Below are 15,918 nucleotides of genomic sequence, written 5' to 3' on the forward strand. Positions count from 1 at the left end.
CAATGGGGTAAAGAAACAACAACGTTTCCCACTATCACTATGAGGTTTAATTGGTTGTCAATTAGGACATGAAAGATCACGCACCCTTTAGGCACAGGGTATTTGTTAATACTCTTGATGAAGATCAGATCACATTTTATGAGAAATTAATGCAGAAAACCATGAAATTCCAAAAGGTTCACATACTTTTTCATGCCACTCTATATGAGTTAGATATCAAACTTTATCAAGTGGCAGCAGTTCAGGCAGCTCAGATTACAACAGTGCAGATCCAGCAGCTTCCCAGCAGATTTAAAAGGACTAAAGTTTAAGTAGTGACTGGGTCTTCCATCTTTTCCCGGGGAGCCTGAGCTAACCCTGTGTTTTATTGTTGTTTCCAACCTCATACAAACACTGGAAATTCTCACAGCTGCCCAGTGTCACATTATATAGGCTATACTTTAAATACTGGCTTACTTTGGTCTTATTTTTTGCCTTTTATGAGTAGAATATAATTTTGGCATGAGCAAAATGACAAATTAAAATCAAATGAGTGATGCAAAGTACATATGCAGTAAACAAAGAAACTTTTACACTATAATTTAAAGTGAGAGCACTGGCTGAGTGCTGCTGTTTCCATTAAGGTGATGACCAAAAATCATACTCCATCTTAATGTGACAAACAAATCAGGTCCCTGAACGCATCGTATTCATGTTTATCAGCTCTTGTCTAGAAATTTGAAGAGCCTGTTTTGCCTTCAACTAAAATAGCAGGTTACTGTGTCTCAGCTAGTAGAGATGTTGCCAAAGAACATCAGGGTCAGTGGTTCAACTCGTGGTCATCTTGGTCACGTGGTCTTGTGTGTAATAGTGTTATTTGGAGCAAAGTTTTAAATTTTAAGAGAAGAGGGTGACGAGGTGTGTTTGCTGACAGTGTTTGGTGCTAGGAAATGCACCACCCTACACCAAGTCCTTCTATTGTGGTGGGGCCTTAAGGTTTTTCTACCATTTTTCACGATGCACATTTGCTCTGTGACATAACAGCATATACATATATTGCAGGGCAGAGCTGGCGCTTGGAACCACCAGCTGCTCAGTAGTGGTTTGCATTTGTATAGTTAATCTAATGATTGTGTGTGAGGCACCCAGAGAGCTGCTCTGTGGTACCTCACCTCCTCATGAAGCCGCAGTAAAACATGAGATTATGGGCGAAGCGCAGATCTCACACGATGATGGTAAAGAGCAGCTACAGGCTGTATATGTAGAACAAAAGCGTCCAGGGAGGTCGACTTCTGTTGTGGCAGACTCAATATGTAAATGTGTCCACATTTGCTCATGCAGAAGGTCAGAGGTACACCTGACTTCTTGCCTGGTAGCAATATATGTAACACAAAAGAGAACAATACAGGATCGGATTACTAGACAAAAATAAAACAACTCTGCAAATGTTCTCACAAGCTTCAACCACAAGCTTAAAAGATAACAAGTCATATTGAATATCATGAATATTGAACTCGAATATATTTTGGTGTTTACTCTTTGGTCAAAAGCATTTTTTTCTATTATTCTATTATTATTATTATTATTATTATTATTATTATTATTATTATCTACATACTAACTATTGCATCCTTTTTGATTTTCCTCACATCTTCAGACTAAACAGTGATGTTGTATGTTTCACAGTATAAATGAACAAAAACATTGCGTAGCAGTCTAATCACATTACCATTAATCCCATTTTGAGGAAAAGTTAAGACTTTTTTCTAAAATGCAAGAACTCAGTTTGCTTGAACATTTTCGGACAGTTATACAAAGATTTTCAGTGTTTTCACAGACCAACTTCTGCAACACACTACAAAACATCAGGTCAGAGGCAAAATAAGACTAAAATGTTAAGAAAATATTGAAGTAACACCATTCTGGGCGATTTAACTTTGAAACTCATTGCTTTAAGTTTCTGCATCAAATGTTGAACCACAGGGACCAATAATCACTTGAACTTACAGAGTAAGATAGTTGTTGACTTTAATCACTTCTTCGTTGAGTAAAACAGTTTTCATTAGTACATGAATTTTGTCCTCTCCTTGTCCATAAAAACGAACAAAATGCATGCTGCCATACGACTTTACTGAGCACACTGCTGGCAAAAACAACATAACATCACCTCTTTTGCCAAACCCACTAACCTTGCTGTACAAAAAAAAAATAAAGACAACACAATCTCTGGAAAGAGATGTCAATAGAAACTTGTTTTGAATTACCGTACACAAACTTGAATTTGTCAAAGTCACACTGAACTACTGATTTGAAAAGATATCTGCACAAAAAGTGAACACGCAATGGTGTCTGCACTGAGGCTGCAGCGCTTTAATTAGCCCATTATGAGCCACGTGGCACTTTCTCAGTCACCCTCAGCCACCGATCTAAACTGCTGCACAGCAGTCTCGACAATGTTGCAGACATGTGTGCAACATATCTCCTTCAACGTGAGACCATAAGTTAACAACAGGTCCTGTTTTGAAGATGATACACAGTCTGTTGAAAACAAATAACAAATCTGCAGCTCTTGGTGAATGAGATGCCGAATGGTCTGTGGTCAGATGGGTGAAGCTTCAGAGACGGCAAAAAAAAGGCTCCTGATCCTGAAAGCGTGTGTCAAGGGACGTGAATTATGAAAGCTGAATCGGAACTGAGTGGATAGAAATTAAATAACGTTGTTTCTTGTCTAGTGAAAACCTCAACTTTCAAGGAATAAAGACAAACAGCCCACTGGGACTGATCACCACGTTTGTTTTATCTGAAGCAGTTTCAAAAAGTGGTAAACCTCAGTGCTGCAGGATTTTCTCAACCAATAGACTGTGAAATACTGGAAGGGAAACCACATCTGAAGCTGGAGCTGAAAATAGAAAACTGTGCCTTAAATCTTATTGACTTCATTTATACGACAAATGATTTTAATGAAAGAATTCACTATGACAAATTAAAATGTCTCTGTTCAACATTTCGTTTAAGTTTAATGACACTAGATCTGTGACTGAGCAGTCACTTTAAAACCCCATACTACTGAATATTCAGCTGATTGTTACGAATACTGTAAATAGTTCTTTATGTGTTTAGAAAAGTTAATTTGTTGTCACCATCAGTCCCATTTGGACAAGAAGACTACAGATGAGCACGCAACACAAAATAAGTGATGCTGAACAAGAATAAGACAGAAGCTTTAAACAATGTAAAACTGCTGAGTGGAGGTCTTTCACAGAATGTCAGTCAAAACTGACCTGACTACTCAGACTGACTAAGTTTATAAAAATTCCAGTCGTCTATTCTAGACGGGTTTTTTACATGTATAATGCTGTTTATAATCACCATAAAATTGATTTATATGACATAGGTCTTTTAATAGAAAATCTTTCTGCCCTAACAGTTGCAGGACATCTTTTTAAAACACTAAAAAAAAACAATTAAAGACAAACATGAGTCCTTATAATCATACAAAAATTTGTTATTTCAATGAATCGGTTACCCTCTATGAATGAACACACTCGGCGTTTCACTGCATTCTGTGTTACGGTGTTATAGATATGAAAGTAAGTCTAGAGGAAAGACCATTCCCTGCACAAACAAAATATGAGGTTGAGGGAACAGTGGTGAGATGCTATCAACTGATGTAACGCTACAGGCAAACAGACAGTGAGTGATGAGATGTGTGGTAGCAGCTGGTTACGAACTGTGGCAGGAAAAAGAAAAAACTGGTGGCGATGCCTTTCTGAGATGTTTGGTGGTGAAGAGAAACGGTCATTTGGGGGAAAAACAGAGCACAAGGAGAAACAGAGAAGTCTTTAGCCTCTACTGACTCAAAGAATCTAAAAAAAATGTAAAAGAGAAGGGGGGGGCTGTTTTCTGTCCAATCACTTCCCCTCCCAAGCATCATCCCTCTGTTTGGCGGCCAAGCGCTTTTGTTCTGAAAGATAAATCACACAGAGACAGTTAAACATATCAATCAGCAAAAACCCTTAGATAAACAACACTTTAGTGATTTGATGCTCTAAATTTAGACCACTGTCTATGCCACAAACAGGGAAGTGCAGTGCTGAGGAAGACTAAAGATCCAACTGCAAATTAATCTCTGGATGCAACCATACGTGGCACCCTTTCCAAGGACACAAAGTTCTGCACATGATGCATGTCTACACTGACTTTTTTCTGTGCGTGCTGCGATCTTAAATAAAGAGTACAGAAATGTGTCTATGCTAAAAACAAAAGGAGATTTTTTTTATTTTTTTTTAGCTTTGCTATAGTGAAGGCCTTGACTTCCTGACTGGCTGCTCAGTGGACAGCCATTTGTGGTTTTGTGTGCCTATATACTTATGTTCCATCCATCTGTGAAGGGAAATGGCTGCTGCACTGATTATAGGCCTATTATGATGTGTGTAGCAGTGGATGGAGGGCGACTTCTCTTGAATGAGTTTCCAACTATACTGTCCCTGTTCTTCTGTTAAGTATAAAAACAGCTCCCACTTGTGGTGGAATCAATGTAATGCAAAAACTAGGACTTTAAGAGCAGCCATCTTTTTATTTAGAGTAGGTTGGCTGAAAAACCAAGCTATTTCCCAGCGACAGTCAACTTTACACATATTAGGCCCGTCATCTGCCTTAGCAAATGGCCTAGGCAAGGTAGAGATCTGCACCATTTGAGTCATCTAAGTGTATAATGTGTATAATGTACCTTTTGCTTCCTGGAGTTTCCTCCTCTCTGCCTCACGCTGGTCCTTAGTCAAGTTGCTCTTTACACCAAGGGCACCAATCACAAGCCTGCGCGCCAGTGCTGCACTCGTCTGAGGTCTCTCTTTAGCAGGCAGGAGGTAGTCTGTGAATGAGAAGACAAGCAAATAATGAGGGATAAACATCATTTTAGGATATAGAACTGACAAAAACATGGTTAGATGAAGGAAGATGGTCTTTGTACCTGAGCAGCTACGGGCTTTGACCTTTGTGGCAGAGGAGGATTTAGAGAGCGGTCGCAGCTTCATCATTGGATGTTTGGATCTTAAAGCTTCACGGGCTTAAAAGGGAAAATTAAGAAATCACACAAGTTACAAATTAACATGAAGAGATTCAACCCTTGATGGTGAACACTGATTTTCACAGTTTCCTTATTACAACATTATGACAGATAAAGCATCACACCAATATATACTAAGACATTCCTATCCGAGTTTCACTAACCTGCTATGGGACTTGAGAAGAGGCCCAGGGCATGCGAGTCATCAATCCACTTAATGTCAAAGCCTCTCTGTCTGAAAATGAATTAACATAAAAGCAGCTGTAAAAATTTTTTTACATAAACTAAAGAAAAAAATGTCCATATTCATATCTTATAGAGACTTATGGATGTATTATCTTAGATGTATTATCTATTCCAGTGGTCCCACAGTCCTGTTTTTGTTACATCATAATCTCTCACAGAAAAACACTGTACATTTTAAATGTTTTACTATTAAGTGATGCATACTGATAGCACTGGAATGACTTGAGAAGGTCCTCTGTCTTAAACTCAGTAGGGAAGTCGTAGATCTCCACAATGTGAGACAGTTCGTCCTCCCTGAGCTCAACATCTTCGTCTTCATCTCGGTCCATGTTGTAGTAATCGAACCTGGGTTCCTGCATTGACTCCTTCTTCCTACCTTCCTTAACAGCCAGCTAGAGGGAGAATAAATGGGAAAAGTGAGTGACGAGGACACTGTGGTGGTGAAGAAGGAATTAACAAACAAAGGTATAAAGGTCATTGAGCACAGATTACAAATACATTGGCAATAGATAATTTTTGAATATTTGGAAAACAAAAATTGTGATTTTTTTTTCAATTACCAAGATCTAGAACAGGCTCTCACCTCTTCAAGTAAGTGCGGATCCAGACAATCTCCATCATCATTAAACAAAGCGTCCCAACTTTCACCTTCCTCTTTTTCTTCCTGAAGGGATGTTGCTTCCAGCCGTGAGGTGATATCTGCCTGCACATCGGTCAACTCTGGCTGCCCATTCACCACCACTTCTTCATCCTGTAGCCGCTCTTCCTTCACATCAGGCTTGCTGTCACCGCTCTGTGTAACTCGAACATCTCCTCCTCCAACAGCTGCTGTCGACTCCGCTGCTCCGGCCTTGTCTTTCTTGTTCTTGGCATTCTTCCGTGCCTTGTCTGTGTAGCGAGGTCTGGCTCGTGGTTTAACTTCTGCCTGAGTGTCAACCTTGTCTTTGGCGGCATGGAGTCGTTGTTTAGGAACATACAGAGTCTGACTTGGCCTCTTTGACTGAGAGGGAGGTATGGATGTTGGTTGGGATAGAGCACAGTTTACCTTTGGCTGTTCCAACTCCATTATTAGGTGTGTTATTAAAACATCTGGGTCAAGGAGGAACAGAAACAGAAAGGGAAATACTATTTAAAAATAATACATTACATCTTTCTTAAACTCAAAGTTTCCAAAGCAGTCCGTTATTAGATTTATGATAATAATAATTCACTTTTATTCATATGACTTAAACTTGAGTCCATAATTAGCCAGTTTTAACAAGCAGGACTTACAAACGTGAAAACAGTAGATTACATACGTTAGCTTAAGTTAGCTAACCGCTAATAACTAGCTACATTTCCTCTCGTTGAGGTTATAATAACTGGTTATTGAGAACACAGATATATAATTAATACACCATGTGTTTTTTCATTGTTTTTCATTGACAGTATTTGAAACTGAAATATGCAGGATAGTTATTTCTCAGCTTACCCGTGTTTGGTTTGTTTAGAAACAGATTTTCGTCGCACTACTGACGCAGGCGGATTACAGCGCAATGCACACTGGGAGTTGTGTTCTTCTACCTCGCCGTAGTTGAACGAATACATTTGTTTAATGCAGAGTTTGTTTATCACTAGAATATCGATTATCTATATAAGTCAAGATTTCTACATCGGAATAAATTATTAATGCTCTGTCGCTTGAACATACCATTTATATGCTATAAATCTTCTGTGCTCGTACAACAAACAGAGCAAACATCCGCGTTTCACAGACACGTGCACAGAAATACAGGTCAGCTATTGGTCGACATCGTAATTATTCATGGGCTCCGTCGCTGATTGGTCAGTCCCTTACACATTACACAAGCTGTTTCGTAAACGACTGAGTTGCTTGTGTAAGAAATAGATATAACAAACATCTGCAGCAGTGTGTGTCAGGTAAGACGTTAGATCATTAGATACTGGAGGAAATAATTCTGCTGGTGACACTGTTCTGTTTTTACTGTGGATCTAGTCAGATAATTGAAGCTTTTACACTGTGATAATTCTTTATTTTATTGTTATTTATCTTTGTGAGCCCCATTGTGACTCTCAGTTACAAATGTTCTATATAAATATGTAGTAATATGACTCATAGACAGAGCACTGAGCGTTATTTTTTATTTTTCGCTTTATACAAAAGACTTTTGCACGATCTCAGTTTGAATAAAATGCCGTAATCTGTGTCCCAGCAGGCTGCAGTGATGTTGGGTCCAGGTCTGCTGCTCCTCCTGGTCAGACTCTGTCAGCGGTCCCACGCCCAGAGCTCTGAGCCCATGCTCCAGGTTGTAACACAGACGATGCTTCCTCCTGACAGTCTGCACAATCCAACACAGCTCAACTATGGCATGGCTGTAACAGATGTAGATGGTGACGGTGACTTGGAAGTGGTGGTTGCAGGGTGAGTGTAAAAAAAACAAAATACAGTATACAGCTGTTAGATTGTTACACTTAGTACACTTTGCTGAAAGTTCTACGTCTCTGATGTTCTCCCTCAGGTACAATGGGCCCAACCTTGTTCTGAAGTACGACCGCACTCTAAACAGGCTGTTAAACATTGCTGTTGATGATAGTAACTCTCCATACTACGCACTGAGGGACCCAGTAGGAAATGCTATTGGAGTTACTGCCTGTGATGTGGATGGAGATGGACGGGAGGAGATCTATTTCCTGAACACAAACAATGCTTACTCTGGTAAATAGTGCATTAAGTCTTGAAAACCTTTAGCACTCTCAGGTAGCTAAACAACGTTTTCTTGTCATAATGTGTTTTTTATGCAGGACGGGCAACTTATTCAGACAAGCTGTTCAAGTTTCGTAACGGCCGCTTTGAAGATGTTCTGAGTGATGAGCTCAACGTGCGTCGTGGTGTCGCTAATCACATGGCAGGACGCTCTGTAGCATGTGTTGACAGAAAGGTCAGTAAGCCCACCTTCTAAACCTATTTGTAAAGTCTAATTCTTCATGATTCATGTGTTCTCTGTCCTCTTTTCCAGCTGCTTAGTCACGGATGATTCATAAAGCTTATCTCTTACTTCTTCTCCTGTTGTTGCTCTACAGGGAACAGGCCGTTACTCAATATATGTGGCCAACTACGCCAGTGGCAACATCGGTCGCCACGCCCTTTTAGAAATGGATGAGGCTGCCAGTGATATGACCAAGGGCATCATCGCTTTATCTGACGTAGCTGTTGAGGCCGGAGTCAACAAATTTACAGGTGAGGAGTCACGTTGGATGAACAGAGCATGTGATGTTTTAAACTTGGTGGCTGATGATGACGCTCTCAAGGCTTGCGTGTCGTGCAGGTGGTCGCGGCGTGGTGGTTGGACCAATCCTGAGCCAGTCGAGGTCTGATGTTTTCTGTGACAACGAGAATGGACCCAACTTCCTGTTCAAGAATAATGGAGATGGGACATTTGCTGATGTGGCCAGACAAGCAGGTGGATAAGGGAGGGAAGATAGTGAAAGCATATACGAGCAGGGGTTGTGTTTTAATATAACTGTACACGTGTAGTCCTCCAAAAGTAAAGTTCTACATTTTGGCAAATATAAGTAGTAGTATTAGTTTTAAACTTAACACATTAGAGAGTATTTTTTCTGCTAGAATATTATTATTACCACCACTCACTGTTACCACTACTACCACTATTACTGTTTGTAATGTCACCCATTTTCATATACTTACTACTGCAAAGAACACATTTCTCCTACACTGGCAACTGTCATGTCTGTCCATGTCTGAAGGTGTTGAGGACCGGTACCAGCACGGCAGAGGAGTAGCGTTAGCTGACTTCAACGGAGATGGAAAGACGGATATCGCTTATGGCAACTGGAACGGACCACACAGACTCTTCCTGCAGGGCAGCAACTCTAAATTTCGGGTAAAGACAGAGAACTGGGCAGTGAGGAACATATATTAATTTTGAACAGGAAAACCTGATAGCTATGTGTTCTCCTCGCAGAACATTGCAACTGGAGGATTTGCCACCCCCTCCCCAGTTCGTACAGTCATCGCTGCAGACTTTGATAATGACAAGGAGCTGGAGGTGTTTTTTAACAACATTGCCTACAGAGGAAACGCTCCCAACAGGCTGTTCAGGTAACAGTTCATTAGTCGACCCAAGTTCCAATGAGATGAATTTGTCAGATAAGAAGAACTTAATCATTTTTGTTTAGATTTTCAGCTCATTTTGTAATCCTGTGTGTTTGTTTGCAGGGTGTCGAGGAGAGCTGATGCAGACCCTTTGATCCAGGAGCTTAATGTTGGAGACGCTGCAGAGCCTCAGGGGCGAGGAACAGGTCAGTAACGTTTAACCCACTGGACCCACAATGCATTTACATCAGGTTCACTGTGAAATGTTAAAATCTGATTGGAATATCTGAAATCTCTGCGTCCTGTTCGTTTGGATGAGATTTACAGAGACACATCTGTCGAATAAGCACCCGAGCGAAATTGTAATGTAGGTCAGTGCAGTGAAAGCTGTGTGTTTTGGACAGGTGGCACTGTGACAGACTTGGATGGGGATGGACAGCTGGACCTGCTGCTGGCACACGGAGAGAGCGCCCAACAGCCAATCTCTGTCTTCAAGGTCACACAGGTGTGTGTGTGTGTGTGTGTGTGTGTGTGTGTGTGTGTTCCTCATAACTTGGCTCTCACTCTCCACAAGCTGACCTGTCATTCTTGTTGTCAGGGCTCATCTAATAACTGGCTGCGAGTCATCCCTCGCACCCAGTTTGGCTCCTTTGCCCGAGGTGCCAAGGTGACGGTCTTCACCAGTCAGAGTGGAGCTCACACACGCATCATTGACGGGGGCTCTGGGTACCTGTGTGAGATGGAGCCTGTTGCGCACTTTGGTTTAGGTAGCTACCTTCATACTTAAAAGCACTGACAGAATATAGGATACTTATCTTAGAATAGGAGCAATAATGATTGCCCAATATACATATTTCTCTTGACAGTTGTATTGCGTGACCGTACATGACATTTCAATAAGCAGAGATCAGAAAAGTGTATAAAAAAAATGTATTGCATGACCTCAAGGAGACGGTTGGCAGATAGATTCCGGTTAGAAGAGCAGTTTTGCAACTTCTAGGTGAGCGAGGACAGGAAATAGGAAGAAACCCCCGGGGTCTAAACACTGGTGGTGGTGGAAGAGTCAGCAGAGACAGGAAGCTAGAACTGCTAGGTGCCTGAAGTGCCCTTCAGGATAAGGCGGTGATGGGGTGGAGGAGGGTTGTGCCAGTGTAGGTCTGAAAGTTAGAATGGTAGAAACAGGATGATGTTTAAAAAACGAACCCTATGAGCTGATTGGCTTGAGAAAGCAGGAAGAATTGTTATTGGTGAGAGATGGGGAAGTGAGTGTGAAAATAAATAAATATTATTGTATTGAACTTTCACCAAAGCTTCATTTAAATGTTATAGAATCTTTTGAATAGTTTTTCCCGTCTTGTGATGCTCAGGGATTTTCCTGCTTATGACTTCCAGGAAATGATGAGGTGAAGGTACTGGAGGTGTCCTGGCCTGACGGCAGCTCCATCACCCGAACCCTTCAGCCTGGTGAAATGAACTCTGTGCTGGAAGTGGCCTATCCCAAACAAGAGGAAATGTCTGTGCTTGCCAATGATACACAGGTACGCAGTACGGATCAACGGCATGAATTATGAGCACAGGTAATTCTCCAGTCGGCCTCAGATAGTGGTCTTTTGAATTTATCCAACACGCCACAGTCTGTCTCTGGCTCTTAATTTAACTTTAATTAGTCTTTGATTTACCAACAAATAGGAACAGAAGATAACACAAAAGATGGTCTCTTTTCATCCATCAGTTGGAGCACTGTTGACAGTGCTGACTGATGAGTAGTTTTAGTTCTTTGTCTGCCTGTTAAATTTAAATTAATGAACAGAATTGGCTCAAATCATAATTCATTTCTTTCTTCTTCTTCAAGTGTGGTAAAGGCTTTACTGTCAAAAACGGACGCTGTGCAGGTCGGTAGTTTGTTTTGTGCTAAGTAAAATTGTAATGAAGCATGGATTTCTTTACTCTTTAATTTCTTTAAATTTTTTCTTTCTACAGATCTGTGAGGATAATTACACCAAATGCAGAACAGTTGCTGCTGAAAATACACTAATATAACAGAACATATGGATTAAAAATATCGTATGTCCTTACTTTAAGACAGGGGCCTTGTGTTTTCTTACTCTGTGAGTAGTTTATTTTATTAAATTTTTCCCTTTAACATTTTTTATTAGCTATTTCTGCCATTAAACACACTGCTTATGGTTGTTGTTTCCTATGTGTCATTGAAAATTCTTGAAATAAACGTCATCAAATCATTATGATAGGACTCAGATAATTATTTTTTGGGGCAAGAAAGTCCAAGTGTTCAGCACTCTGACACATTCCACATAGCCCCTCATGAAATCAAAATAAAATCCCTGAGTTTACGTTACTGACAACAGCAGCAAAGAAGCAAACATGTTCTGGCAGCATGCTTTAAGACTTGCTGTGTTTGAGATATTGAGTTTGTTTGTCCTGTTTCGTCTTAACCTGATGTCTGCCTTCCCTTCTTTTGCTCCACTGCTCTGTCACTCTGTCCGTGCAGCGTTGGCTCCATTTTACGATGGCGTCCACTCCACCGCTGTCTCCACGCACAAAGCCTCCTGTTTTAAAGCAGTTCTACTACAGTGTGTCTTGGTTTTCTCAGCACTGTCAGATCTCAGGAGATAGTAGTCTTCTGCTTTATGCAGCACTGCATGCCCAGACACAAACAGCACAAAAGATTTGACCTCCTGTGACATATTTATATCCTAGTATCTGGATCTTCTGCTGTCTGGGTTTCCTGTTTGGGTCACTGTAATCTGCTGAAAGTCCTGGTAGTGTCACATAACCAGTCAAATATGCATGCAGAAATAATGGAATTATTCCCTGAATTACTGATGTTCTAGTGCATGTAATAGGTTTATTACATAATGTGGTAAAATATTGAATGTCAAATATGTTCATTAACTGAGTTCTTTAATAAAATCAGGGGCAAACTAATAACATGATCTCAAACACTAGGCACTCATCTACAGAGTTAAATATTACCAGCGAGTTTGTTACTATTGCCTTCCAAACAGTACATGTAGTCATTTGATCCAGTTTTTTTATAAAAGGTTTGATGAGTGCAGCTGCTTTTCTGCTAGAAATCCAAATGTCTGCCACGAGAAACCTCTTGTGTCGACAGTAAAGGAAGATGAGCTCTGTGCGGCTGTGATGAAACTGTATTTATTTGACACCAGTCATATATACTTCATTGCCATGTTTATCAAACGACAAGCAGTACGAAACTTTGTTCTTGCACAAAATATCACTAAAGTAAAAGACACATTCACATTTGTGAGCCAGTGTTTGGCAGTTGTTGTTCTTTGGAAGTGAGTTAAGAAATCAAGGATGAGTTGGTGGATTTTAAAACTCTACAGGAATGTATTAGGAAGACTTTTTGACCCATCCATTGTCTAATCACTGCTGCATTTTAATGCGCAGTATGTTTTTGCATAATCTAATTTTAGGAAGAGCTGGTCTCACATACTGAAACCAAGAGGTCAGTGCTTAGATTTGTGCACTTGTCTGTGTGTCTGACAAATAAAACACAGGCTTCCTGTGAGAGATGGAAGAGCTGCTACATTATATACATGGACAGGCTGAATGACATTCATCTGCTACCAGAAAGCACAATTTACAGCAGGGATGAGCAAGGAAGAGGTTCTGTACAGTTTATCTAGGCTCAGGTTAGGTGATTCCTCTATCACACACTTGTACATCTTTCTTAAATTTTGCTAGAGTCTGTAAACACAGACAGCGCTACAGGTAACATTTTAAAGCCAGCGTCTGGTGTGCAGGGTGTTCGTGAGTTCGGACCAGTTTCCTGGTCAGTCTCTTGTGGGCAGGGTTTGGCTGTGGTTGATCTGGTCCACGTGGTGAAGCTGTGGTGGCTGAGGTATGAGGTTTGGTGAGGTTTGTGGTCTTCAATCCTGTCTCATCCCTTCCTTTCATCCTCCCACCACACAAGCCAGGAAGGAAAGGTAATGGCATGATCACACAACGTATTACCAGCTAGATTATTTTATATTCTGTTCATTGAAACAATTACAACCTAACATGACTGCATCAACACGTGCACACTTGAAAAAAGCTTGGTGGACCTAAGCAGGTGATGGCAGGTAATGACAAAGTAAGCTAGTGAATTCTTTGTGTGAGCGTAGCTCAGAGATGCAGCTGTTGGGACAGGAGTGGTATCATTGTTCTAGATTGTCCTCCAGTGTTGGGTGGTGGTGATCGGATAGGACACGGTTTTCAGCAAGTATCCAGTCATCGAGCAGTGCTGCCAGACACGGAGCTGCTTCCTGAGCTGGAGCCACTGGAGCCCCGATCTTCATAAATGGAAATCTCTATCTGGTGAAAGTAGTTAGGGCGCAAACATTTTTAATGAAGTATGGTGAATTAAACAGAACAGAGAAATGCTAACACACTAAACCCGAGTAAGGATACAACACGCATGCCCCTTTCAATTGGATCTGTGATGAGCAAACCCCTGGGAGCGTAGATCTTCTCGTTCTGCTCCTGAATGTACTTGGCTATCTTCTTCAACACCTGTCACACACACACACACACACAGAGCAAGCAAAGTTAGAGAAAGAAAGTCCTGGACCATTAAAATGCTTTAAGTTTGGCTCTGTCAGTGTCACCTTCTCGTAACGCGTCTCCATGCAAAGGAAAATGAGATAAGCTGTAGCGCAGGCCAGACACCCCTCCAGGTAGGATTGTCCTCCAATCTTTTCTGCCTCTGCATAGTAGTTATTCAGAGTCTTCACAGTTTCCTCAAACAGTGTCCGCTCAATCTGGAGCCACGTGCAGAGACAGATTAATGTTTAATATTTCCATAATAAAGCATTTTACATGCATCACATCAATTCATTTTAAGTTGAAGAGCATCCAACCATTGTACTGTGTGGTTGGCTACAGTGAAGCAAAAACACTAAATATAATATTAGTGCATTATTAACTGAAAAAGCCCAGAGTCACAGACTCCTATCTCCTCACCCTGCTCTCCAGCTCAGAAGGAAACTTGGTCTGAAACTTGCAGGTGGTCCCTTCACTGTAGTCTCTCTGGATGAAGACTTTGTTGGCCAGAGATGCACTGTGCCTCAACTCCTGCAGGTTGTGGAACTGAAGGGAGAAAAGAAAGGACACAGAGAGATGCAAAGAGAACGAGGTTTGACACAATAGCTGTTTAATGAGCCCACAGGGAGATCTGTGTCTCTCTACGCACCGGTTACATCGTAATGTGTACAAACAGCGAGCGATTTGGAAGTATAGGATGATAGAGGAGATGTAGACAAGATGTGATCAATCACTATGTGGCTCAGTGTCTGCGCTCATTTCTGCCTTGTCAACTGTTGGAACAGAGCCCAGCACTGGACATACCATCCTTTACACACACACACACACACACACACACTTTGATTGTCTCCCTTTCCTTCTCTCTTGTCTTGCAGGAGACAGGGCAACATTTCACTACAGCTCCCAACAGATCGATGAGCAGGCAACAATATTAGGCAGACTGATTACAGACCATCCACTCCTGTGATCTACAGTATTCCTGCTGTTGCTGGTAGTTGTTTTACGGAGTGTGTGGTCTAAACATCATTCCTGTTCAACACTATTATTGTTTTTGAGCACGTATAAAAGCACAGATGGAGGAGAAAGAGGCAGGATTAGCGGTGAGGGAGGTCAGGGCTGAGTGTCTCTGTCCGTGGTGCTGAATGCGGGTCCTCCTGTGTGTGTGTGTGTGTGTGTGTGTGTGTGTGTGTGTGTGTGTGTGTGTGTGTGTGTGTGTGTGATACAAACACAGTGGCCTGTCACCGGATTAACGGGGCGTCTCAACACACTAAAACAGATCTGCTTTTACCCAAACAGCTCACCATCTGCCTCTTCTCCGTTTCCACGAAGCGCAGCTCACTTTCAAACGCGTATTTCTCTCTTTGACATCGCGGAACACGGTGAGATAAAAACGAACCAACCCCTCGGACGAAACCGGGGCGATCATGTAGGACACAGCCGTCGGTCCTGACTCTAGTGAGCCGCATCAGAACCGGTGCTCCACACTTTGACCGTGCGCAGCCGCTCTCTCTCTCTCTCTCTCTCTCTCTCTCTCTCTCTTCACACGCGAATTCAAAGGTTCCTGCTGCGAATCGAAAAATCCTGAGCGAGAAAGGATCCAGCTAATGTGCCACTCTTACCTCTGTCGCCATGTTGCCATCCGTGACCGCAAGGGACGAGTCCCTGCCTGCGCTGAAATCGCTTTAGTGGGACACGGGGAGGGATGGGGGAGCGGAGGGTGAGGGCGGGGGGGGGGAGCACGGAGCAGAGGAGGGGCCAGCACCACACGCACGGAGTCTGGATCATCATCAGCCTTTTACCACCGGCTGCTGACTCGTCCTAGCAGTGAATCACCTAGTTACTAGATCTTAGTCCTAACACTGTATCGTACAGATCAATACTGTTGAATCCGATATACAGAGATGAAATAAATCATCATAATAATGAAGGTGCACTCATACTGTGT

General features: G+C 41.8%; 3 protein-coding genes across 8 annotated transcripts; 1 reads left to right on the forward strand and 2 right to left on the reverse strand.

Annotated features, from left to right (window-relative positions):
- Positions 1-1,990: 1,990 nt before the first annotated feature.
- r3hcc1l (R3H domain and coiled-coil containing 1-like) lies at positions 1,991-7,006 on the reverse strand. Its single transcript, XM_026360851.1, has 7 exons — positions 6,762-7,006; positions 5,874-6,379; positions 5,495-5,682; positions 5,209-5,279; positions 4,949-5,044; positions 4,709-4,849; positions 1,991-3,943 (listed from the first exon to the last, which is right to left on the reverse strand). The coding sequence occupies exons 2-7, from the start codon at positions 6,354-6,356 to the stop codon at positions 3,891-3,893; spliced, it is 1,032 nt and encodes a 343-aa protein (XP_026216636.1). The 5' UTR covers positions 6,357-6,379; positions 6,762-7,006; the 3' UTR covers positions 1,991-3,890.
- Positions 7,007-7,131: 125 nt separating this feature from the next.
- Positions 7,132-11,648, forward strand: crtac1a (cartilage acidic protein 1a). Of its 5 annotated transcripts, XM_026360660.1 has the most exons (14): positions 7,132-7,210; positions 7,507-7,712; positions 7,810-8,006; positions 8,093-8,229; positions 8,372-8,528; positions 8,617-8,751; positions 9,056-9,192; positions 9,274-9,410; positions 9,528-9,610; positions 9,809-9,909; positions 10,003-10,171; positions 10,797-10,981; positions 11,257-11,296; positions 11,385-11,436. In XM_026360660.1, exons 2-12 carry the CDS (start codon positions 7,516-7,518, stop codon positions 10,973-10,975), a joined length of 1,629 nt encoding a protein of 542 aa, XP_026216445.1. In that variant the 5' UTR covers positions 7,132-7,210; positions 7,507-7,515; the 3' UTR covers positions 10,976-10,981; positions 11,257-11,296; positions 11,385-11,436. The 5 variants fall into 5 exon arrangements, with proteins under 5 accessions (XP_026216445.1, XP_026216441.1, XP_026216442.1 ...); XM_026360656.1 differs by lacking the exon at positions 11,257-11,296 and having other exon boundaries at positions 10,797-10,942; positions 11,385-11,648; XM_026360657.1 differs by lacking the exon at positions 11,257-11,296 and having other exon boundaries at positions 7,135-7,210; positions 7,504-7,712; positions 10,797-10,942; positions 11,385-11,648.
- A 105-nt stretch (positions 11,649-11,753) lies between these two features.
- golga7ba (golgin A7 family, member Ba) lies at positions 11,754-15,649 on the reverse strand. Of its 2 annotated transcripts, none has more exons than XM_026360661.1 (5): positions 15,593-15,649; positions 14,394-14,519; positions 14,039-14,191; positions 13,842-13,943; positions 11,754-13,745 (listed from the first exon to the last, which is right to left on the reverse strand). In XM_026360661.1, exons 1-5 carry the CDS (start codon positions 15,602-15,604, stop codon positions 13,662-13,664), a joined length of 477 nt encoding a protein of 158 aa, XP_026216446.1. In that variant the 5' UTR covers positions 15,605-15,649; the 3' UTR covers positions 11,754-13,661. The 2 variants fall into 2 exon arrangements, with proteins under 2 accessions (XP_026216446.1, XP_026216447.1); XM_026360662.1 differs by having other exon boundaries at positions 13,815-13,943.
- Between the last annotated feature and the right edge of the window lie 269 nt (positions 15,650-15,918).

This window comes from Anabas testudineus, chromosome 1, assembly GCF_900324465.2.
Source record: "Anabas testudineus chromosome 1, fAnaTes1.2, whole genome shotgun sequence".
NCBI lineage: Eukaryota > Metazoa > Chordata > Actinopteri > Anabantiformes > Anabantidae > Anabas > Anabas testudineus.

Bases quoted from the DNA above. Each gene is read 5' to 3' on its own strand.
- r3hcc1l (XM_026360851.1), bottom strand. From the start codon at position 6,356: ATGGAGTTGGAACAGCCAAAGGTAAACTGTGCTCTATCCCAACCAACA. The intron at 5,683-5,873 runs GTGAGAGCCTGT...TTCTCCCTCTAG, and splicing joins ATCCGCACTTACTTGAAGAG to CTGGCTGTTAAGGAAGGTAG. The intron at 4,850-4,948 runs GTACAAAGACCA...TCTCATTCACAG, and splicing joins CAAAGCCCGTAGCTGCTCAG to ACTACCTCCTGCCTGCTAAA.
- crtac1a (XM_026360656.1), top strand. From the start codon at position 7,516: ATGTTGGGTCCAGGTCTGCTGCTCCTCCTGGTCAGACTCTGTCAGCGG. The intron at 9,910-10,002 runs GTGTGTGTGTGT...TCTTGTTGTCAG, and splicing joins CTGTCTTCAAGGTCACACAG to GGCTCATCTAATAACTGGCT. The intron at 10,172-10,796 runs GTAGCTACCTTC...TATGACTTCCAG, and splicing joins TGTTGCGCACTTTGGTTTAG to GAAATGATGAGGTGAAGGTA.
- golga7ba (XM_026360662.1), bottom strand. The intron at 14,192-14,393 runs GTGAGGAGATAG...ACGTGGCTCCAG, and splicing joins CTTCTGAGCTGGAGAGCAGG to ATTGAGCGGACACTGTTTGA. The intron at 13,944-14,038 runs GTGACACTGACA...TGTGTGTGACAG, and splicing joins TGGAGACGCGTTACGAGAAG to GTGTTGAAGAAGATAGCCAA.